The sequence below is a fragment of the Dipteris shenzhenensis genome, chromosome 26 (assembly GCF_047967505.1).
Source record: "Dipteris shenzhenensis isolate YYH24624 ecotype China chromosome 26, Dip_SZ_1.0, whole genome shotgun sequence".
NCBI lineage: Eukaryota > Viridiplantae > Streptophyta > Polypodiopsida > Gleicheniales > Dipteridaceae > Dipteris > Dipteris shenzhenensis.
Window position 1 is genome coordinate 9,170,425 of NC_141621.1, and position 24,098 is coordinate 9,194,522.

At 44.4% G+C, this 24,098-nt stretch overlaps 1 protein-coding gene across 2 annotated transcripts in view; it reads right to left on the reverse strand.

Annotated features, from left to right (window-relative positions):
• The window catches only part of LOC147884636 (serine/threonine-protein kinase STN8, chloroplastic-like), a 35,583-nt gene extending 21,219 nt beyond the window's left edge, over positions 1-14,364 (reverse strand). For both annotated transcript variants that reach the window (XM_087397482.1, XM_087397481.1), the window contains exons 1-2: positions 13,546-14,364; positions 8,107-8,280 (exon numbers count right to left, since the gene is read on the reverse strand). In XM_087397482.1, the coding sequence (XP_087253608.1) occupies positions 8,107-8,280; positions 13,546-14,277 (906 nt within the window). In that variant the 5' untranslated portion in view covers positions 14,278-14,364. The remainder of the gene's footprint in view (positions 1-8,106; positions 8,281-13,545) is intronic.
• Between the last annotated feature and the right edge of the window lie 9,734 nt (positions 14,365-24,098).

Consider the following 24,098-nt stretch of genomic DNA (forward strand, 5'->3'; position numbering starts at 1 on the left):
TTGCATCTGGTTCTTGCACTTAGGACAATCATTCCTAGTATGGCCCCGCTCCTCGCACATGAAGCAATGTCCTTCTTTCTTTAACTTCAATGTACGAAGGAAACAGACACGACCATTCTTCACCTAAGTCAAATATTTCTTGGAGGCGTTGTCTATAGACTTCGACTCCCCGGTACTAGTAGTAGACTGGGAGAACTTCCTCTTGTTCTTCCCACCCGTGTCAGCAAATGTAATTCCCTTTGCGCTGGCCATGGTATCATCATAGATGCGCACGTAATTCATGGCCTCTTGCAAAGTGGTACACTTGTTGTTCTTGATCTATAACTTGTACGAGTCAGGCAAACCATCCACAAAGAAACCTAACAAGGTCACTGGATCCATCTTTGTAGCTCTGGTCTGCAAATCCCGAAACCTCTGAAGATAAACCTCAAAAATCAAATTCAGCTTGGATATATCGAGGGCTTTGAGCTTGCCTATGATATCGTAATCTTCCTCCTCCTTCAGAAACTCTTTCCGGAAGACCCCTTCGAATTCTATCCATGTTGCAGCCTTGGGTCGAAGTTCCTTCCACCACAATAAAGCCTTTCCTGACATATACCCTGCTGCAAGCTGTATTTTCTTGTCATCTGGATAAGGGTGAAACTGAAAGTGTACTTGCCACTTATGCAACCAAGTGTCAACAACCTCCTTGGTACAAGACTTCTGATCACCGGGAAAAGAATCTGGAGTGATATTTGGACCTAACACTGAAGCCAAGGCATCCACATGCGTGAGCGCTTGAACAGTGCTAGTCAAAAGTGTGAGTGTAGTCTAAATCCCTTGCAGTTGTTGTGTCAATCCCGTTTGATTCGTGTTAACCAGCTCAAACTTTTCATCGAGAGCAGTGGTGAATTCACTGAAGGCTGTCTTCGTAATCAAATCATCGTAGAGACCCTGGTCATCCTCCGCATGGTAGTTCATATCCTGGTCTCCCATCGCAAGCTCGAGGTCTACAAAATCAGCCATGACTGAAATCTAATCTAAAAAGAAGATAGGCTAGAGAAGAGAAACAGCAGGCACTTGCAAGGCATGAACATGAATTTCGAAATTGAGGCATACCTGGAGAAAAAATCATCCAAAATTCTCGCAATAAAAGTTCCTACCTCAGGAGTTGGCTCTGATACCAACTGACACGACCCCAACACTCCTAAAACCTCTGATCTGCAAGCAAACACAAGAACACACCAAATGTGAGAAAACTGAGCAGGTTGCTCACCACCCAACCATGACATCTACGGGATGCGATCTCGAATAAGGAGATGTCATCTCCGAGCCACAAGCTGAGCTACTGGCACGAACTCCCATCCAAATCCTAGCCAGCTTGGTGTCCCATACCACTAGGTGGTGCTATGAAGCCTAGGATCTACTGCTGGGCCTTGGGCTACGCTATGATGCAAGTGCGCGTCCGCGACTCAATCCAGGATCCAGACCTAGCACCTAGGAACGAGACTTGCTCCCATTGGCTCCCTGAGAACTGAACCTCTAGGCCCCTTATATAAACTCGGGCCCCAAGCGCCAAAAATAGCGAAGACCTCTAACTAGCTCGTACCCTTGTCACTCAACCCGAGAATCAAGCCTGCCTAGCTCTAAGCCTCCCCAGGCTACCTGAGCTAGTCTTGTGTACCCAGTACATGTCAGATACCACTCCATGCACATGACAGGGTAGCTTCAACTGATATGCTACCTCTCCAACCTTGCGAATGATCATGTAAGGACCGTAATACCTATGAGCAAGCTTTGTGTTGGTATTACCTTTTAGTGAGGCATAACCATTCTTATGGAGATGCAAGTGCACATAATCTCCCTCTTTGAAAGACAAATATCTCCTACGCTCATCCGCATATTTCTTCTGCTTGGCTTGGGCATCCTGCATATTCTTTTTTGCCAACTGTAGAAGGGCATCCATCCTCTCCAAGTCATTCCGTGCTTGCTAATTTTTCACAGCCATGTCAGCAATTGAAGAAGGCATCCCGACCATGCATCCGTATATATTGCCTCAAACGGGCTCATGCCAATGGAGAGCATCAAACCAACAGGGTCTGTATCATGACCCTTTCCAACTGTCCATCAGTCTATAACTCCTACAAAAGTGACCCATAAATATTGCATCTCTGTCACTGACAATTTCTTGAGGGAAACCATGATGCTTAAAGAAATGCTCATTGAATTGCCAAGCAACCTGTGATGCTGAATACCAGGTCTTAGTGTGTATGACATGGGCCTGTTTTGTCATTTTATCCACCACAACAAAGATGTTGTCCCATCCCCTCTCTACAGAAGGCAATCCTGCAATGAAATCTATTGCTATGTGGAATGGGTAATGGCTTCGAGAGACCTATGGGTAATTTGCTACTTTATTTTGTTGGCAAGGCAAGCATTCAGCCACGTATTCAACCACATCCCTCCACATGCCTTCCCAAGTAAAGCTTTGCTTGATCTTTCATATGTTTTAGTGATAACCGCATGTCCAGCCATGGGAGAGGAGGGCATTTCTTGCAAAACCAACTGTCTATATTTTGAGTCTGGCACTACATAAATCCTATCCTGGCACCACAACAGCCCATTATGCAATTTGAATTCCGGATGACCCTGACTAGAAGGCTTCTGCAAATCTGAAAATATGGGAGCTGCCATAGAATTCTGCATATACTCTTCTCAAATGCCATTAATCCACTCCTGATATATGGTAGAGATAGCAGACAAATTGGAAGCCCACATCCTAGACAAGGCATCTGCAACCACATTTTTCTTCCCTTTTCTGTACTAAATGTCAAAATCATAGGATTGGACTGCAGCCAACCACCTCTTTTGCTTATATGACAAATTTGGATGGGTGACGAAGAATCTAAGTGCCCTATGATCTGTTTTCACCTTAATTTTTACTCCCGTACAAATAGTGGAGCCATTTCTTGAAAGCATGCAAGATAGCCAACATCTCTTAATTGAGTTCTTTGGCATCAAATTTCCTGCTTTCAAAGGCCATTACCCCATGTTCATGCCTAAGAACAGCCCCCAATCCTTTGCCACTGACATCTACCTCCACAATGAAAGGATGTGAAAAATCAGGGCATACCAAGACAGGTGCATGAGTGAGAGCGAATTTCAGGTCTTCAAAGCTGTGATGTGCTTCCTTTGACCACCGAAAAGCAACTTTCTTCAAGAGGTCAATAAGAGTTGCTGCCTCTTGGCAAATTTTCGAATAAAGTGCTTGTAGAAGGAAGCAAGACCTAAAAATCCTCTCAAATGGGTGGCATTTTGCCAATCCTTGATGCATTTCACCTTCGCGGGATCCACCCGAATGCCATGTCTACTCACAATATGCCCCAAGTACTCAAAGTCCTTTGCCATAAAAGTGCATTTGCTGGCTTTTGCATAAAGCTGATGCATCCTCAAAATTTAACTAGCATGCATCTGAAAAGAAGTGGCTGCAATATCTTGTTCATCAGCGCCTGGAAGGTGACCGGTGCATTAGTCAATCCAAAAGGCATCACCTTGAATTCACACAAGCCTCGTTCTATGTGGAAGGCTGTCTTGTGCTCATCTCCTTCTGTCACCCTGATTTGATGGTAACTAGACCTCAAATCTATCTTTGTGAAAAACTAAGCACCCTTGAGTTCATCCAACAAGTCATCTATCCTGGGTATTGGAAACATATTCTTGATAGTGGCCTTGTTTAGATCCCTGTAATCAATGCACATGCGGTACGATCCATCTTTCTTCTTCACCAGCAACACCGAGGAGACAAAAGGAGAAGTGCTATGAGAGATGAAGTTCTTGTCAAGCAATTTCCGCACCTGTACGGCCACTTCCTCCCTCTCAAGCTTAAAAAGACGGTATGGGGCTTTGTTTATGGGCGTACTGCCAGGCTCTAGAACAACGGCATGATCCACGCCCCTCTTGGGAGGCAATTGGGATGGCATATCAACAAAATACAATAGCAAACTCCGAGCGCAATCGCTGCATATCACAATCCTCAACACGGGAAATGCTACCCCCCTGAGATACTGACACATTCAATGCATAGAGGGTATGCTCCTTCCTGAGCTCTCTGGCCAACTGCCTTATTGAAATGACCTACAATTTCGGAGTGGCAATGCCATGCAATGCTACAAGTCTACCCTTGAGGACAAAGCTGAGTGACAAGGCATTTAAATCCATGCTGATTTTACCCAAAGAGATTAACCAATCGCAGCCCAAGACAGCATCTATTGGGCCCATGTTTAATGCCAAGAGATCCCCAGCAAATTCATAATCCTCAAAGAGCTTGATCCTTGCATCTTGGCAACAAAATTTACTGATCAAATGCTGTCCATTTGCCACCTCTACTCTCAGCCCATGATCAATCTCAGTAGCAATCAGTCCCACCTTCTCACAAAGAGTTGCTTCTATATTTGTTTCTGAGCATTGTCTATTACTGGCTTGGAAATCTATGCACATTAAGTTAGTGGGTTTTTGATTCCACACCCCACACGCACATTGTGTGAGCTCCTGGGCAATACTATCAGTCTTCCACTGTGCATACCCTCTGTTGGGTCATTTCTAACATGGTATCAGAGCCCAAGTAGGAGGAGGCTCACAAGTGTGGGAGCCTAAAGGTAGGGACCTTGCTAAAGTACAACCCTGATTTAGAAGCTCTTGGGAATCGACTTCCATGACTGGAGGATTGTGCCCTTGCGAGAAGGAGGGTCGCTCAGGTTCAATCAGGTGCGTTCAGAGTTCTCGTCTACTGAAATTTAAGTTTGGTTGACTTTGCTATGAGGTATAACAGCACAAATGTCGACCGCTACAGCCTCTTCAGCCCCTGCTCTCCCTTCCTCCTCCCCCAATTTTCTCTCATTCACTATTCCTAACTTCGGAGAGTCTAGGAAATTGGACGGGACCAACTACCCGATCTGGAAAGTGAAGATTTTAAGTCATTTAAAGGCTCGGAAGCTATGGAAACTAACAGGAGTGGACGCGAAGCCAGAGGACATGCTGGATAGGCAAGGGAAGATACTCATGGCAATAGGCAAAGAGGAGCTCGAAGCTTGGGAAGATAGACATGCCCATGCACTAGCATTAATCATAGGGACTACGGCAGACTCTCTTCTTCCACATATCTAGATGGCTGAGGCGTCAGTAGAGACATGGATCACTCTCAAGGATTTGTACGAGACGGACAACACCTCCCGAATTTTGCTTCTTCAACATCAACTCTACAATCTTGATATGGAAGAAGGAGATACGGTACATAGCCACTTGACGAAGGTCAAGGTGGTGAAAGATCAGCTGGCGGCAGTTGGTCAGAAGACAGACTCATGCCATTTCACCTTGATGGTACTGAGGAGGCTACCTCGGAGTTTCAAGAGCTATGTTACGACCGTGACAACAGCACAGAGGACCAAACCTCTGACGTTTGAGGAGTTGGGTCCATACTGCTACAAGAGGAAGCTCGGGAGAAGCTCTACAACAACGACAAAGACGACAATGCACTGCTGGCGAAGGATTACGCTAGCAAAGGAAAGGGCAAGTCTAACGGTGGCAAGTCCAAGAAAGACGACTCTGATGACGAGGAGACTTCCAAGAGGAAGCAGAAGAAGAAGTGCTTCTACTATGATACGCCAGGACATTTTGCAAAGTACTGCAAAAAGAAAAAGGCGGATCGGAAAAACAAAAGAAAGGAGTCCAACTCAGATTCAGAGGGAGAGGCCAAAGCAAATGTGGAATCGAAAAGTTGTTCCTAGTGACATCACCGAGTGTTACCAAGGTCAGAGATGTTGACCAAGAAATCACAGTGAGGATGTCTGACATAGAGATGTGGGTCGACGAGGAGTCAGATGCTTTTGTGAAGGTGAAGGACAGCATGGAGCGCTTGGTACCTTCCAGGTGTGTGGCTGTCGACACTGACACGAGGATGGATTCCATGAAGGGCTCTGGGATCTCATGGTCAAATGGATGTTGTACTTCAAAAGAGGACAGTACAAGATTACACAGGCTTTTGGTGGGTGCCTCGATGAGATACATGGTTTGCTTTCAGAGCAAACACACAGGCAGTACAACAGTCTGGTATGTACTTGATATTCTGCATTTGAGCCTTTATAGCATGCTATGGAGAGACTTTGCTCTTCATTTGTCTTAGGTGATACGAGATTGGAAGGAATTGGCCTTCTTCGAAGCCAGAAGGGGAAATATTGGTGCTTCTTCAAATCTCGGACACAGATTGCTAGAAGGTGATGGACAAAGAGTACTCAAGCCAGAAGAGTACATGCTTGAGAACTCAGCAAGCGTTCATGGTCCAGGTTATCTGGAAATATTCATTGGTTGCAAACCTTGCCAAAGGAAGGACGGGTTGAAACAGACCTCAGAGCATGGTGCCTGGAAGACTCTAGGTTGTTCACTCATTATGAGGGGGACAACTGGAAGATTGTGTCGGCTTGATTGCTCGAGTTCAAAGGCTGGAACGTGACAGAAGATGGTGGTGCCAGGAGTTGCTACCAAAGATGGACCTATGTACCAGGATGGTGTGCGGAAGCAGAACTAGATATGGTGGAGCAGGAGCCACTAGATGAAAAGCCAAGAAAAGATTTTGACATCGAAAAGTTCCAGAGGACTACGACCAAGGAGTTACTGCAGCATCGTCATCGACGTGTTGGCATTGGGCCTGGATGTGTCGGTGAGAGGGGGTGTTGGAATGGTCACCTCCCCATCTGTAAGCCCTCATATGAGGAGAGCATGGGGGTGGTGAACCTTGGCAGAAAAGATAAGGGAGGGGGCTGCCACATGGGCAGCACCTTACGAGGAAAGGACAGCCATAACTTATAAGGGGCTGCCACATGGGCAGCACATGAGCTGTCATGTGGGCAGCACAGCAGCCTGTCAGAGGCACTTCAAGGGCTGTCTGTACGGGCTGGAACAGGCCCCGAATAGAGGCGCACAGGTGGCGCTGACATCAGCAGGGGTATGGAACAGGGTACAAGGGAGTGCAGACCCGGGACAGGTGGCGCAACTGTACGGAGCAGGGTACGATACTTTATGGGGCTGGATGAGGCCTGTTGGAGCAGCAAAGGAGGCTGCCGTGAGGCAGGGACCTGCCTTTATATAGGCTGGGCCCTTGCCTTGATTGGAGGGCCAAGGCCCTAGAAAGAAGCCCTGGTTTGTGAGCCCTAATAGGGCCAGCCAAAGCCAGTCTGGTCGGCCAGGTTGGGGCAGGCTGGTCGGTTTTTGCCAGCCCCCTTGGGGGCCTATAAAAGGAGAGGCATTTGGCCTCATAATACATCACTTGGAGCAGAAGTTGGGGAGCAGACATCAGCAGCAGCAAGCCCACCCTTGGACCTACACACAGGAGGAGAAGGAGGCTGACATAGGGCTGCAGACTCAGCTCAAGGTGCTGCCCACCTAGGCTGGCTTCCGGACAGCAAGGTGGAAGGGATCTAGACAGAGAGTCTACGTTTGCTCGAGGTGGAGCACGCGGGCTCAGAGATCTAGAAGTGCTTGACATCTAGTAGGAGAACCTTTGGTATTGTACCCTGTCCTATTTTGTGGCCGGACCGAAATATAAAGAGTTGCTTCTATATTTGTTTTTGAGCATTGTCTATTTACTGGCTTGCACATCTATGCACATTAAGTTAAGAAGTTTGTGATTCCACACTACACACGCACACTGTGTGAGCTCCTGGGCAATACTATCAATCTTCCGCTGTGCGTACGCTCTGTTGGGTAATTTCTAACACGGTCTTGTTGCAAGCACATGAAGTTTTTTGCTGTAGGCTGTGTCTGGATCCAGCTTTACATGTCTCTACAAACTTCAGGGTTGCTCATAAATCATTTCCCAATGATTCACTTTCAAGCTCACATGCTTGATCTTACAGAGCTTCTAGACAATGATAAACGTATTAAATTTAGTGAAAATTATCTACTTCATCTCAGCATTCAACTCGCCTGCCACTTTACGGGCGTTTAGTTTGTTGTATGTCCCTTCAACAACCACAACGACCATAGGCAATCCTATCTAGCTTTGAAAATGGTGTACTTTTGAACACACCCAGCAGCTCATGATTGAAGATAAAAGCTTTACTTGAATACGCATACCTCAAACTTCCACACCAGCCATTTCCCTCCCTCTGTGAACTGGGCCCGAGTTGTATCAGCAACAAAGCTTCCAAGAAAGACAGCACAGACATCAGGTGCTGCTCTAGACATACGGTAATTGAACCATTCTTCTACTTCCCCACACTCTTCAGCTCCTAGTACCCCAACTTTGACCTGTGCATAGAAAAAACACTGTTGAAACAACACTGCAGAAGACGCTCCTGACATATGCAGTAGCATGGACACTTAACTTTGCACTCGCATTGATATGCCTTTGTACCAATCAAAACATAGCTCCTGCTCATGAACCTCATAGAAACTCTTCAGGAACTTCACATCTGGGAACCATAAATGCCAGCTCAGATGAAGATGAATATAGAAGAATACATTTGAACGTGATTTGTATCACCTACTACATAAGATCAAATGAGCCAGAAGACACTTCAAGAAGCAAGAGAACATTTGACATCCTTTTATTTGCATGTGCTACTATTTTGCGACATATGCAAGCATTTTGGTCTATATTTCTTAAAAACAAGCAAGGTCTTCTTGTATTCAGTGCCGTTCAATATATATCTGAGGGGTTGTTTATTATAAACTTGCTCATTCTTCCATTTGAAACAAAAAAAACACGAGCAAGTTGCCCATTTCCATAGCTTTGAGATGGAAAAAGCAAAGCTTCATACTTAATCAATCCAAATTCATAAGCGAACCTCCTTAACAGGAAAGTCCCAGTGAAATTCATGCAAGGAATGCATTCGTTGATCACCTAAAGCAAGAGAGCTGTCAATGGATAGGATTTGAAAAACTGAAAAAGCCAGAGGTAAGTGTTACAGTAAGAACCAAAATAGTAGATTCTAGCATGATTTTAAATAGTAAACATTGTCGAAGGGATTTTAAAACTGAGACATTCACATGGTCACATATGAGAAGGATATTCCAGACATACGGGTTGATATTATAAAAATGCATATCTTGAGCTTTCCATTGAGAGAGAGGTAATGATACGATGGACAAGGTTAGAAAGTTCAATTGCATATCAATGTTCATACAGCATTATTTTGATGTATTCAAGGGTTGAACACAGGAACATTCCCAAACTCATCCTCTAAAAACACAACATAGTACAATTTCAATCTCACGATAGTCACTCATAAGATTGAAAACCATAAACTCCATCACACATAGCAGGGACTAGCTACTATGACATCCCCACTGACGTCATCAGCGCCCAACAGTGGGTGTAGACCATGTACTGAGTTTCTGTCAGCACTCCGGAGGTGAAGGGCAAACTCAGCCATGATGAAGGCTAGCACTAAAGGAGAAGGCTAATCAAAAAGTAGTCCAAATCTCTTCATTCAAGCTACAACTGCTTGTGAAGTCTAAATGATTTCATTTTAGTCTCTCCCAAACGAGCATCTAAATCTAAATCTAGCTAATGGGGCAACGCACCATTTAAGATAGAAAGAATTATCACATATACATCATCCAAAGGATGGATTCCAAGATCAGCTGCTACCCTTGGACTGTTGCTGAAGATGGATTACAGTTTGAGTGGGGGGGGAAACCGATGATTATCATGGATATAAAATTATACAAAAGCATTGGTTGGACATGATTGAAGGGACCCTCTAAACTTTATAAACTCAGATTGGCTCGTTGAGAGGGGGTGTTGGAGACATGGGGTCAACTTTCCACATGTAAGCCCCCATATAAGGAAAGCATGGGGGAGTGATGCCTGTAGGGGGTGTAGGGGAAGGACGAGGGATAGAGGAGCGACCACATGGACAGTATACTAGTTGCCATGTGGGCAGGAGATCCATCTTGTTTTAATTCCGATCCATCCCAGCTCTGTCCATGGGACAGCCATGGCATTGGCCATCCCTTGGACCACAAACGGGCCCCGGCCCCTATCATGGGCTGGAAGTGTGAAAGAACAAAGTCCGCCGTAGTCCCTACGATTAATGCCAGGGCATGGGCATCTGTATCTTCCCAAGCTTCGAGCTCCTCTCTATCTACTGCCATGACTATCTCCCCTTGCCTGTCCACCATGTTCTCCAGCTTCACCTCCACTCTCGTGGTCAGCTTCCACAACTTCCGAGCCACTAAATGACTTCGGATCTTCACTTTCCAGATCAAGTAGTTGGTCCCGTCCAGTTTCCCAGACTCTCCAAAGTTAGGGATAGTGAATGAGAGAAAATCGGGGGAGGAGGAAGGGAGAGCAAGGGCTTAAGAGGCTGTAGAGGTCAACATCTCTGTTGTTTATACCACACAGCAACGTCAACCAAACTCATTTCAGTAGACCAGAACTCTAAACGTACTTGACTGAACCTGAGTCACCCTCCTTCTCGCAAGGGCACAATCCTCCAGTCGTGGAAGTCGATTCCCTAGAGTTTCTGAATCAGGGTCGTCCTTCAGCAAGGTCCCTGCCTTCAGGATCCCACACCTGTGAGCCTCCTACTTGGGCTCTGATACCATGTTAGAAATGACCCAACAGAGGGTACACACAGTGGAAGACTGATAGTCATGCCCAGGAGCTCACACAGTGTGGTGTGGGGTGTGGAATCACAAACTTCTTAACTTGTGTGCATAAAATAGATGTGCAGACTCATCAATAGACAATGAACCAGTCAGATAGAGAAACCACCAAAATAATATATTTCCGTCCAAAGCTATGGACACAATACAAAAGAGAGAGATCCAGAGTCCCACCAATGGTGTGGTCCTCTGATCTTACCACAAGGTACTTCTCCTATCTGCTGGCTATCTCTAGACTTGAGCCCGCGTGCTCCACCTCGAGCGTCTGTAAACTTTCCATCGAAAACCATCCTCTCCACCTTGCTGTCTGGAAACCAGCCTAGGTGGGCTACCACTCAAGCTCAGTCTGCAGCTCCTTCAGGGTCACCTTCACCTCCTGTGGATAGGCCCAAGGCTTGCCTTCTTGCTGCTCCTGTCTGCTGTCAGAGGGCTGCTCCAGAGAATGATTTATGAGGGCTGGAGGCCCTCCTTTTATAGGGCACAAGGCCTGCCCCAAAAACCGACCAGCAGCCTCAAACTGGCCGACCCAAACACGCCGACCAGGCTGCTATAAAACTGCCCTAAAAAGGGCCCTCATAACTAGGGCCTCTGGCCCACAAAACTAGGGCTTTGGCCCTCACTTCAAGGCAGGGTCCCAGCCCCTATGCAGGCCTGTCTGGCTGTCCCATATGGGCTATAAATATGCCCTCCCAGGGTCAGTCCTGGGCAGCCCTATTTGCTGCTGCTCCTGACCTCCTGGATGCCCATTCTCCAGCCCCGTACTGCTTCGTACAGTTGCAAGCCACCTGTCCCGTGTCTGCACACCCTCCGTACTGCTCCGTACAGTTGTGCCACCTGGGGTTTTCTCTAGATGTGCTGCCCACATGACAGCCATGATGCTGTCCATGTGGCAGCCCCTTTCTTTCTTCTTCTGTGGGGTACTGCCCTAGGTCTCCCTCCCCCATGCTCTCCTCATATGGGGGCTTACAGATGGGGAGGTGACCATTCCAACACTCCAAACTGCAATTCAATTAAAATGACAATGCTTATGAAGCATGCTCAGAATTTTGAGCTCATGAACAAGGGTCAAGGACCCAAAGGCCTTCTCAAGAAGAAGTATCAAAAGACCTCAATTGCATCTGAGTTCCAAGACCACCAACACCTCCGACAGCAAGCCAACAACAGCTGACAGTGAGTATGGGGGTTCTCTCAGAGCGATAGCCTAAGATGTCGAGCTCCACATCAGCTTGGATGGCAGAGAAGTAAACATTCATTGTCACTCAACCGTCTTCGGTGCACCTTGGCTTGCTGACCACCAAGCAGTATTCAATTGGCACGACTATGCCATTTTAGTACAAGATATAGACAGGAAGTCCCGGGTGCTAAATTGGCCCACCAGATGTTAGTAGCCGGTCTATTGATGACCTGGCTTCAGCGTCACCCTCTATTCCAATGCCCATGGCATGCCTACCTTGCTGGCAGCTCTGCAGCCCATGGCAAGGCTGCCTTGCTGGCAGCTCTGCTGAGCAGGACAACACAATCACAGCAGGACAGACGTGCACACAGGTGCACCAGTACAGCAGTCCATACAGGCTGTATGGAAGTCTGCATAGAATCTGGAGCAGGTGCAGCGCAGCAGAGGCAGGTGCAGAGATTGGACGGGTCAGCAGCCAAACCAGACCTGCCACATGGCCGTATGGTAGGCAGGACAGCAGCAGTGGACTGCCACATGTCAGGTCGAGGCAGTCTAGAACAGGGTTGGCCAGGCTGACAGTTGGCTGACCTCCCTATAAAAGGGGAAGAGCATCAATAGCATCAGCAGCAGCCCTCTGAGAGAGCAGTCACGCAAGCCAGCAACTGTCAAAAGGATGCATGTTCACGGGCAAATATTTGAGTAAGAAGGTTTGCTTGGCTGAACGCTCATCAATAAGGTCTTTTTACTGAGGAAAGGGTAGTTGAATAGCTTGCAGAGCTTGCAGCTCCAAATTGATTGGCTCAAGTGCATTAAATATGGGGAGGGAAGCTGCTTCACCCCCTCTGAAGTGCTGCTCTCATTTTGTAGAACTGCTTTGCCAACTACTTTGCAAATCAAGGGCATCGTGTGACTGCTCTCTCACAGTCACAGCAATAGTACCATCAGCTCCAAGAGTGGCTCCACCTCCACCTCCAGCCGCAGTCAGCACCACAGTTCCAGCTAGCAGTACAGGCAGTAGCTCCTTCAGTCCCAGAGGCACCCACAGGTCATGGACCAGTAGCAGCCCTCAGTCCTTCAGCAGCAGATGAAGCCCCAGAGCTTCTACAGTGACCGTTCTCTCATGGGCACAGTTCCCTGCAGTTGACCTCATCATAGCCCTTCAGGATGTATGTTTTCTTCATTGACGGACCAGCTGTTGTAAAAAGGGCTATTCTGGTGATTGCCAGTAAAGATACTACTTAGCACAAACATGAGTGTCCATGACGAGTTGTCCAGAGGTTTCCTGGCGATTGCCAGGCCCCAAGAGTAAAGATAATAGTTAGAATAAACATGAGTAGCTATAACTGTCCTGAGGTTTTTAATGAGATCAAGGTTTCTATGGTCTCACAAAGGATTCTTCAAGTAGTTTTTTGCTTAAAGTCTAAACGCCAATAGTTCATCCCCGTACTGTTCATACACAAGTTTATGCACTTATTGTTATAGCTTAACAATGCACTAAATGACAGCTAGGATGACACGTGCTTCAATTTTAGCGTATTTGTTTTCTTACCGATCCCGTGGAACTTTGTAAATATCCTGTTTCCACGAACACTCCGCCGGCTGAACCAACGGTGTGGCCACATCATAGAGATTAAATCGGCTAGAGGATTTTATTTACAAATATACGCTTGACCCGTGTACATGAGTAGGAAGTTCGATCACTAGGAGCAGCTAACGAGTAAACTGACCTTCTTGAGAACCACTCTTTGAAAGGTCTTATACCCTTCGAACTCTTCGATACGCCTGGATCTCCTGCCGAGTTCCTCGCTAGTATCTACATTACGAGGTAGTAGAGCACCAGAAAAGACAGTACCAAATGAGCCTTCCCCTATTTTCTGGCCCACCAGAAAGTCTGTTCTCTTCCAGCTTCTGCGACCCAAAGCCTTATCCGATACAAACTGTAGAGGAGCCAAAAGGTAAGCATCAACAGCGCCCCAAAGCACCCCGGGCCTAGCAGTCAGGTACAGCAATCCTGCGCCTGCTCCACCGAGAGTCGTCAATCTTTGGGACTCGGGAAGTTCAGCAATTAACCGAATTCCAGTTCGAATTATTGAAGCAACCGCATTGTCATCCGGGGCGGAAGCCACATCCTGAAAAGCGCGCTGAACCTGATCGAGAGGCAGATTTTGCAGCCCATCAAATGGCAAACTGCCCAGTACGTCTGCAACGATGTCTCCGACGATCAAGCTGCAAACGCATGCCAACTTAGCTCTCCTGCGGGAGCAAGAAGGCGAGGAAGCGAAGAGTTTGAGGGAAAGAGATGGGCGGAGGGACAATGCGGGCGGGGCGGGGGTGTGCAAGAAATGAGATTGGGAAGAGAGAAGGAGGGAGTGGCGGGAAGGCAATGGAGAGCAGCTGGTGGCGGAGGGGAGCTCCGCCATGCCAATGGGAGGGGAAGGGGACATGGCGGGGAGGTTCATGCAGGGAGGGGAAGCTCCATGGGTGGTGCAAAGTTGCTATGGAGGACTGTGAACTTGGAGCTGATGAAGCCCAAAGAGATGGATTGAAGAAAATGGGCTTCTAGATTGATTCAAGAGATGAACATGATACATTGATTGAAAGATGAACTTATAGTAGCTTACATTTCCAAATGGATAGAGGTTTTTGGGTGCATTGACACCCACCACAAACCACCCACTTCATCTCTTCCACACCTTGCATCACCTTTCCCCCCCCCCCCCCCCCCACTCCCACACATGGCCAACTATAATAGGTGATCACTCACACTTACATGGATTATTGATCATAGGCATTGTAATATCATAATAGGTGATCACTCACACAAACACACATACATGGATGATTGGAAGTGCCTACACTTACATTCAACGAGGGGCTTCCTCATTGCATCGAACGCTTAGGTGGGCCAATGCCCAACCGCCTCAGCTGCTCCCAGCAGCTCCCACTCCTTGGTCCGAATAAATCATCCCACATCTCTCTTCCAACACCTCAACAAACTCTATGCTCAATTGTCTTCACTAGACTCATCGAACTTTTGCTTGCAGCTCACTTCTTTGCATTCGTCTCGTGCCTTGCCATCACCTTGGTTTTGCTCATGGTCCCTTGCATAGAGGCATTCAAAGTTGTCTCTATCTTGACCAATTGCTCAATTGACTGCTCAGCCATGAGTTCAAGTATTTGCTCGAGCGTGCTTCAATTATGTGCTAAGTCACGACCTCTCGATCAAATGCAAGCCCTAGAGCATCGATGTTATGTTGAGCACTCGAACCAATATGTTTGTTTAATTCAAGCACTTTGACTTCTTGTCTTTATTTTATATGGTTTCCTTCGAATCTTTTGCTTCATGATCAAGCCTCCACTTGCTCAACCAATCATTTTGTTTGATAAATGGTCGTCATGTAGCATTGGGTTCTACTTCCCATTTACCCACCAGCATTCGAACCTCGCGATTCTTCAAACAACATGTTGATGGCTTCCTTAGCTCCTCTTTCGAAAAAAAGCTTTGCATGTGATTCAGTCTTGTCTTGAACTTGCAATCAATTCATTTTTTTTGCACATTGATTAGTACAAACGGTCGACATTCATCATTCAATGAACCAAATTGCCTTTAACTTGTTCTTCGTGTTGGATGTCGAATCCTTATGACCAATCATTGATGTGCATTTGATCTTCTTGGAATTGCCTTGTGGAAGTAATTTCGTGCCCTTCAATGGCTCCATCCGAACCTCTTTGCAAGTCCTTTGGTTTAAGCATTAGATCCTCTAAGTCAAATCAGAGGATTCTTGTATCAATCTTCGTTCGTGATAGTCTCTCGAGCGTGAGGCCTTGTTGTAGCAGTAGTGCTTATTTGAATCTAGTTTACTATCTTAGCAGACAATCAAACCTTTTTTACACAGATTTTAAGGTTGCTACTTCTCTTGTGCCACTTCTTTGGCTAACTAGGGATAGTTATAGATCACACGGCTTTGTCATTTGTAGACGTGGTTGAATGGTTCTCGCTTTTCAATGTGGGTGATTAGCAGGTGTTTTCAATGGCAAGATGGACTTCTTAATCATCTATGTGGCACATGCCCTATCACTACCCACGGTGGAGACAAGCTCGCACATGTGGATATGCCTTGTGTCGCATGCCATTGTGGAGACATGCACACCCATTGGACACAACACATGTAAAAGCATATGTCAATAATCTAAGTTCTTGCCACATACATGTAACCTAGAGAATGTTGGCATACATTTACGAGTTTTAACCCCACCACCCTTCGGTTTGAAAGACCTGCAAACTAGTTTGGTGTCTTCTCCACCACATGTGAATGTTGCCTGCCCTTGCTTCCGTCCCCCAGATAGGCGCTGCCCTACATTGCTTTTCTCATGGGATAATTTTTATCGAAATGACCATCAACATATAAGCATTCTTTAGGTTAGATCTTGGTTGTATTTTCTTATTTGATTGGATATGTACTCTACAAACTAGTACCCTCATGTATTTGAGTGTCTGGATGGGTGGCGTAGGAGCTATCTATCAAGAGTTCTCTTGAAAGTTGAGATGTGATAGTCGGTAGCATAAAAAGGCAGGTAGTGTCTTTGTTTTTGCAAAGTTGCTTGCAGATGGATAGGTCTCTTGTTGCTTACATTTTAAGAGGTAAATGTGTTCTTTGTATTTGGGTTGGGATGTGTGTCAAACATGTTATTTTAAATGGAGATACATAAGTGTATATATATCAGAGGCCAGTGGAGGCACTTAAGTTGCGAACCTTAACGTCATTGACAAATACAAACATCCATCCATTCAAATGAGCCCAGATTGTGATATCCATATCTTCTACAGTAGTTCACTCCAACCATCCTCCAGAATCCTATATAGCATAAGCTAAAACTTGGGTTGAGTCCCATATTGATGTATGATTAAGGATTCGAACAACGGTTTTCCATAGTAGACATGATGTGCCGCAAAGTTCCTTACTTAGCACCATTTCTAGCAATAACAATGATATGGTTTTGAAGGATACAACTATGATATACTTAGGTAGTGCTTTGTGCAGGCACAATGAGCACTAGCTATAAATAGAACCGAACATCACCTTGATTTGGGGCAAGCTTAGGCATACACTTGAGCGCAAGGCTAGGCAACAGAGTTTCGTCATGCATGGCTATTCATTCTATCATTGAATGCCAACCTCCACTAGCAATTATACTCGAGTATTATTTGCTTTTATGCATAGGATGAGTGCTTCATTGGGTGAGTGCTAATTTTCAAGGCAACACTATTCTCAACATTCCCTCCATGCAGCACCCATCACAACAATCCATCTAGGAAGTAATTTGTTGAACCAGATTAATCTTCACCAAGACCTCCCTCTAGATATAGATGCGTAGAATGATGGCTTTATCCATCCCTTTCCCTTTGAAGGTCTAGAACCTATAACCCTATGGTATCAAAACTTCAATTTGATTATGAAAAAGTCTCTTTGACATAGCAACACTTGGAGTGTCGAACAACTATGGTCTGGTTTCAAGACTCTAAATATTGTCTATAACAACTTCAAACAAATAATTATGGCCATCAAGATCAGTTCTTCCTAGCCATTCCAAGATTGACGTGGTAGTTCGCTCCAACCATCCTCTAGAATTCTCTAATGCTTTGATTCCCCAAACACCAGTTGCTCCATTGAGCCAAAGAAGTTGCGCAAAACTCTATCGACTTGTTGCTTAACTTCAACATAATAGCATAAGTTGATATGTTGAAGCTGCGTCAAAAGGTTCTCAAAATCCCATCACCATTGTACAAGGCCCACTTCTTCATTGTCCTATAATACCATGAGAAAGCAAGGAGAAAACCATAGACATATGCAATGACAATTCAGACATTATGGTTTGGAGCAGCAAGACAAGCTTCGGTCTATCTTTTTCTAAAGAACATAATGGTAAGCAAGAAGACATTTCCCTACAACAATGCAAAAACAAGTTGTCCTTATTAGATGCAGACAATGCCATACAATCCATCCAGGAAGCAATGTGCTAAAGAGCATGTGCATGCTCTAGCAGTTGAGGGGAGGGAAAAACATGATGGGGAATTTTTGCAGCTCGAGAAATTACTATAAATATCACAAGTGTATATATTACACATAGAAGCACTAGTAGGTAGGTGAGATTAACACTGCCAGGTGCAAATTTAGGCTAGGGTGGATTAGCTACATGTAGTCATATGGTTTACTTGGAGAAATCTTTAGAAAACTGAAAAAGTAGATGTTGCATGGGTGCATGTCAGCTAAAAATAGATCTAAGGTTGTCTTTTGCAGGAAGAGTGGACTTTAGAGGAAGTTTTAGAGCCAAAGAACAGAGGAACAAGCTAATTTGGGAGGCCAAGGGTTGTTTTTGAATGAGATCTTGGCACAAGAGGTCTGTGGGAGTTGCTTTATACATGCACTCCACAAATAGACGAGAAGAGCAGAGACCAAATCTTGATCTACATTTAGAATTTTGATGTGCTTTCTGAAGAAAAGCTATGGAGTAGATTGAGAGCTACAATTTTTGTTTGTAGAGTGAATCAATCTGACTTTTGTACCTAAAGTTATCATTTCTGCAAGGACTCGAAAGGTAAAAAAAGATGTCACTATGGAGCCTTCTTTAAGTTTCTTGGCCTAATATTTACAGCTTTAAGCTTTATAAATTCGCCCAAAATTTAACATAACTTTCTTATAAAAGCTTCAAATTTAACCCTCCAAGTACTCAAATCCACTGCCACAAGCCATTCAAAACCATCTATAAGGTTATATTTTTCAAACTGTAGCTTGTAAAAAACCTATACATGAATTTTAAGTATACTTAGAGTCCTTGAAGCTTTGAAAATGGTAGGATGGGCTAATATTTGTGACTCTATATTGGGGAAAGTTTGCTCAGTGACATAAGCTTCCATAGGTATGTTCCTTAAAGGTTTTCCCAATGATACACACTTCCATAAGTGTATTCCCCTCTTTTTTTTTGCCCTAATTTTAATGCAACATTCCTATGTATTATTTCTCTATGTTTTGTAGCAGAGTAGACACTACACTCAACCTTTGTGAAAGCCAAGTGGTAAGACCTTCCTTCTCATACTTCTACCACTACTGAAGAAGAATGCCCTCATGGCCATTTGAAGGAGGTGTTGCCATCCTCGTGGATTGGAGAAGGTATAGTATGCATACAAAATCCATGCATGTTCACAAAAGATGATTTATATCCATGTGCACATCACGGTCACTATATGAGGACGACTAAGTTACTCCTAAGTTATAACACATATGGAGTTTCAGGAGGTCAACCAACTTCACAAAGTCATCTACATTAATCAACAACTACTTTGTACATGTAGTGTGCTGAGTTAATTAACACTATGTCTCCTATAAAATCCCAAACCATAGAGTAGTTTGAGGAGGTCAACCAACTTCACAGAGTCATCTACATTAAACAACCACTACTTTATATATGTAGTGTGCTAAGTCAATTAACATCATGTCTCCTATAAAATCCCAAACGTTTTAATAAGTGTGTCTAGGTTTGGGGCCACATTATACCATATTTTTCCACCAAGTATCATGCACAAGGGCAAGGTTATCTTAAACCAACCATGTAGTTTCATTCACTTTTGAAACATATGCCTAGGTCCACCTAGCCAAGTCAAGATAACACAAGTGCCATTTGTGGTACTTGCCCAAGACTAGCAATTCATGGTCTTGGGCCTACTATCTACTAACAAGAAGGTATAACATGGCATGACGCCATGATTACCTTGCCCGAAGATAATTGGATAACACAAGTGCCATTTACAAAATGCGGGAATGCAACAATGAAAGCAAAGCTGCAAGAAGCCCAAGACAAAAGAAGGGAGTAACATCATGCCTAGGAGCGAAATAGGCCAAGAAATTCGTACAAGAGAGAGAATAGAGGGAGTGTAAGGATGAAAAGGGTTGGCCCTTCCTTCAAAAGGTGACTTGTAAAAAAGGTAGAAAGTCAACCTTTGGTCTTCAATTGTTGTGTATGCAAGTGTGATGAATACAAGCTCCCTCTTCTTTCAAGAGTGTTGTTTATGTTCTTGTTGCCCTTGCCTTTGTGAATGCCTCTCATCCCCCTTCCCCCCTCTTGTTTCTTACTCTCCAATCCCTTCCTCTCTTCTTCCCCTTCCTCCTCCTCCATCTCCCCTCCCTTCTCTTCTCATGAGGGAGGATTCACATTGCAACAACTCTAGGAGCCATTTGCATGACACTCTTGGACCGTACGTGCTTGCATTGCTCCCACAATTTGGAGTAGGAGACTCCGTCGGCATTCCTTCAAGATCCCCATAACACGTGAGTCACCCCCAGGCTACACAATTTCGACACCATTGCGAGGGAGTTCAAGGTATGCCTTTGCTTGCATGTTCTCCTCCTATCTCATCGATTGGTGAATAGGAGTAAAATGTCAAGTTTTCAAAGTTTTGGGTTGCAAAGGATGGACTAAAAGAATGGTTGTGTAGACTTTGAGAGAAGACATGCTGCCCAGTGATAATTGATTAGCATCCATCATGTCCTCTCTCAAAGTCGATGATTCTTCTGCTGGAATCCTATAACATTATACAAACCTTAATTTTGTCTAGGAATAACTTTAATGATATTTCATGAAAAAAAGTTTTTAGGCCATATTTTTTGAAATGTGTAGATAATTTGTGCATGAGATCAGATAATTTTGAGCTATTTGTTCTAGAAGCTCTTATTATACTGATGGTTGAAGTTCTCACTTCCATGCCTGCATACACGTTTGGCTAATTAGAAATCAAAACAATCCAAAGAACAAAAAATAATAAAAGTATTAAAATGAGAAAAAAAGGGTTTATTTTCATATTAAGGGCAAGAATATGTACTCATAATTTGAGACAAAAGAGTACTAAGGATAAGGAGGAAACTTTCTGCATCCAAGCATTCTATGTGTCTGAACCTTATAATGATGTTGTGAATTCCTAGAAGCTGAAACTGAAGTGCTTTCATATTTCAAGACACTTTGAGCTACTTTCTAGAAAAGAATGAGAGGCTTATTCAATAGCTCAGACACTGCAAGTCCTCTACTAGAGTGCACTGACTCTTTCCCTATTTTTTGCGGGATACTAGACTTCCAAATTTTACCTTGTCTCCTATTTTCCTTTGTAAATTTTGAGTAGGAAGTGGCAGTCATCACCTACTATAGAATGATGAAGTTTCACAGCATGTGCCGCCTCATTTCTTTTGGGTTTTGATAGGCAAGCTCCAACAGAGTTCTTGTTGTTTACACCAGAGGCATATGCATAATTGCTATGAGAAGATGATCTGGTATGCTATAAGTCACATGAAAGATTGTCACTACATGAGCTATCACTTTTAACAGGTTGCCATTGCATGAGCCGTCACTTTTAATAGGTTGCTTTGTTCACAAATAGACCTATGAGACAAGTTGTATCCTGTAGCTTGGACCCATTTCATTTGGTTTTGTTGATCCTGTGCTCTAGTCAGCAGTCTCCCTCTATCACCTTTAAAGGGATCTTTGGATGAAAACAGTTTTCCAATACTCCTTGTCTCCAACTATCTATTTGTCATAGAATAATCCCTCGTATGTGATTCATGATTCAAAACTCTTTTTGATAAAGTTTGAGAGGCCTAGACTCTATACATCCCCTACTAGAGGGCACTCCTTACTCTTTTCCTATGTTTTGGGGGACAATGGAATTCCCATGCCTCCTAGTATCATGTTTTGAGCCTGACATGGCAACCATCACACAACATCCCGCAAAATGAAGGTCCACAACATGTGCTGCCTCAAATGGAGCTCTAGAAGTGATCCTATTATTTGAACCAGATGCATACTGAGATAATTGTAGTGAGACTCTACACATCCCCTTATAGAGGACACTTTTGACTCTTTCCCTACTTTTTGGGGGACAAAGGAATTTCCATGCCTCCTAGTATCAAATTCTAAGCCTATCATGACAACCCATCACACCACCTACCACTACAGAATGAAGGTCCACAACACATGCTGACTCATCTCTTTTGGATTTCGCTGGACGAAGTGCATGAGAGAACCTTGACTTAGGCCTTGAAGAACAAAATGAACCTTGACTTGCCACATAGAACGAAGATCTACAACACATGCTGGCTCAAATGAAGCTCCAGAAAAGATCATATTATTTAGATCAGAGGCATGCTGATAATTGCTGTGAGACTCTACACATCCCCTTCTAGAGGGCACTTCTAACTCTTTCCTTGCACTTTGGGGGACAATGGAATTCCCATGCCTCCTAGTCTCATATCCTGAGCCTGTCATGGCAGTCATCACACCACCTGCCATAGAATGAAGGTCCATATAGCAAGTGCTGACTCATCTCTTTTGGATTTCATTGGACGAAGTGCATGAGAGAACCTTGACTTAGGCTTTGAAGAACAAAATGAAGCCCCATAAGAGTTCCTGTTGTTTAGGCTAGAGGCATACTGAATACTATTGTGAGCAAATGTGATGGATGTAGCTTGAAGATGATCAGAGCTCGAACTCTCTATGTGTACACTGGATGAGAGATTATTGGACTCAACTGACATATTTTGTACATCACATGAAACACTGTCGCTACTACATGAGCCGTCCTTTTTCACATATTTCCTTTATTCACACCCAGATGCATAGCATTCGGCATGCCATTTGCTATTCTTCTTGACCATCCCTACATCACCCTTAAAGGGATCCCCTTTAAAGGGATCTTTGAATAAAACTATTTCCTTAGGCTCATTGACCTGCTTAGATTTATCCTTAGATGGATGCTCAACTCGAAGCCAAGATCTTTGAATAAAACTATTTCCTTAGGCTCATTGACCTGCTTAGATTTATCCTTAGATGGATGCTCAACTCGAAGCCAAGTCTTTGAATTAACTACATCTTTAACATGAACTTTGGGATAATACTGCTCTCTTAGGCTCATTAACCTGCTTAGATTTATCCTTTGATGGATGCTCAAGTCACAACCAGGTCATATACTAGTTCACATCGGCAAGTTGTAAAGTTAGACCTTTTGAAGCATTATTTAGTTGTCCAACCATATTGCCAGCAGAAACCAGTCTCATCAAGTTGGATGAAATCAAGACACGAGAGGCAAAAGCATGGTCTCACTATCTTCAAATCATGTCGAGATTCATTTGACAAAATTCGGCAGCCCATTTGAAAAAGGTGTAAGTACAGTAGAAGAAGTTATATGATAACAGTCATGTGTTCATGACATATGAGATTGGAGATCTAGTTATGTTGTACCACCCAAAGCCCAAAGCGCAAGCACCACATGCGACGTCGTGGCCAAATGAATCGATGGAGGCTCTGGGGTATCTGATTGTCCATCAACGCCCTCACCTCCCTCACATGTGCGGACACCACTACTACATCCCCATGTGCAAGGAAAGGCCCTAAGGGTGTTTAGAGACTAGAGCTACGCATGCATGCCCATAGTGCATTGAATATATCTAGGCCGTGGTCTAAACACGGGCATGTAATCTTGAACGTCCATGATCCGTGGGCTATTCCCATGATGTGCTAGTCAAACCTTCAGGTGATGAGGGAAGAACATCTCCGACAAAGTAAGGAAATAAGAGGTCAGATGACAACTAGGAGGCCAGAGAAGTTGAGCAAAGCAAAAAGTATAAGAAGTTGCACAAGAGGCCAAAGAAGAGCACATTTGGGTAGCGCAAGTAGAAAAGGATTGGGATTGATCTTTGCTAGGAAAAACCTTTACTTCTCTTATCTTGGCTCAACAAATTCGAGAGCTACTTGTTTGTTGTGCAGTTTTGTAGGACAACGAGAAGTGCATCTTAGCTTCCATATACTTTGATAGGTGAAGCTATTAGTTGGTGGCACAAGTGCTGCACAAAATATTACCATGATGTCTAGAAATAGATCGCTATGGTTGGGCATATTTCATCAAGGACATCCAAGCTGATATTTGTCACCCTAGTATATGGTCTTTTTGTTGAGCTCTCTAAGCCAATACAAGGGGCCATGGAGTTTCTACATGGTCATAGGTCTAACATTTTGTGGTATGTTTGTAACTTCGAATATGAGCTTGCTCAAAATTTTGAGCTCATGAACAAGGGTCATGGACCCAAAGGCCCTTCAAGAAAGCATATCAAGAGACCTCATACTTCTCAATGCAGAGGAGAATCATAGGCACAACATGGAGCATCTTTGTTATAAATGCCATGGGCATGGCCAAGATGAGTGGCATTGTTGGTTGGTAGCAGTGCAACAGTTCAATTTGCTA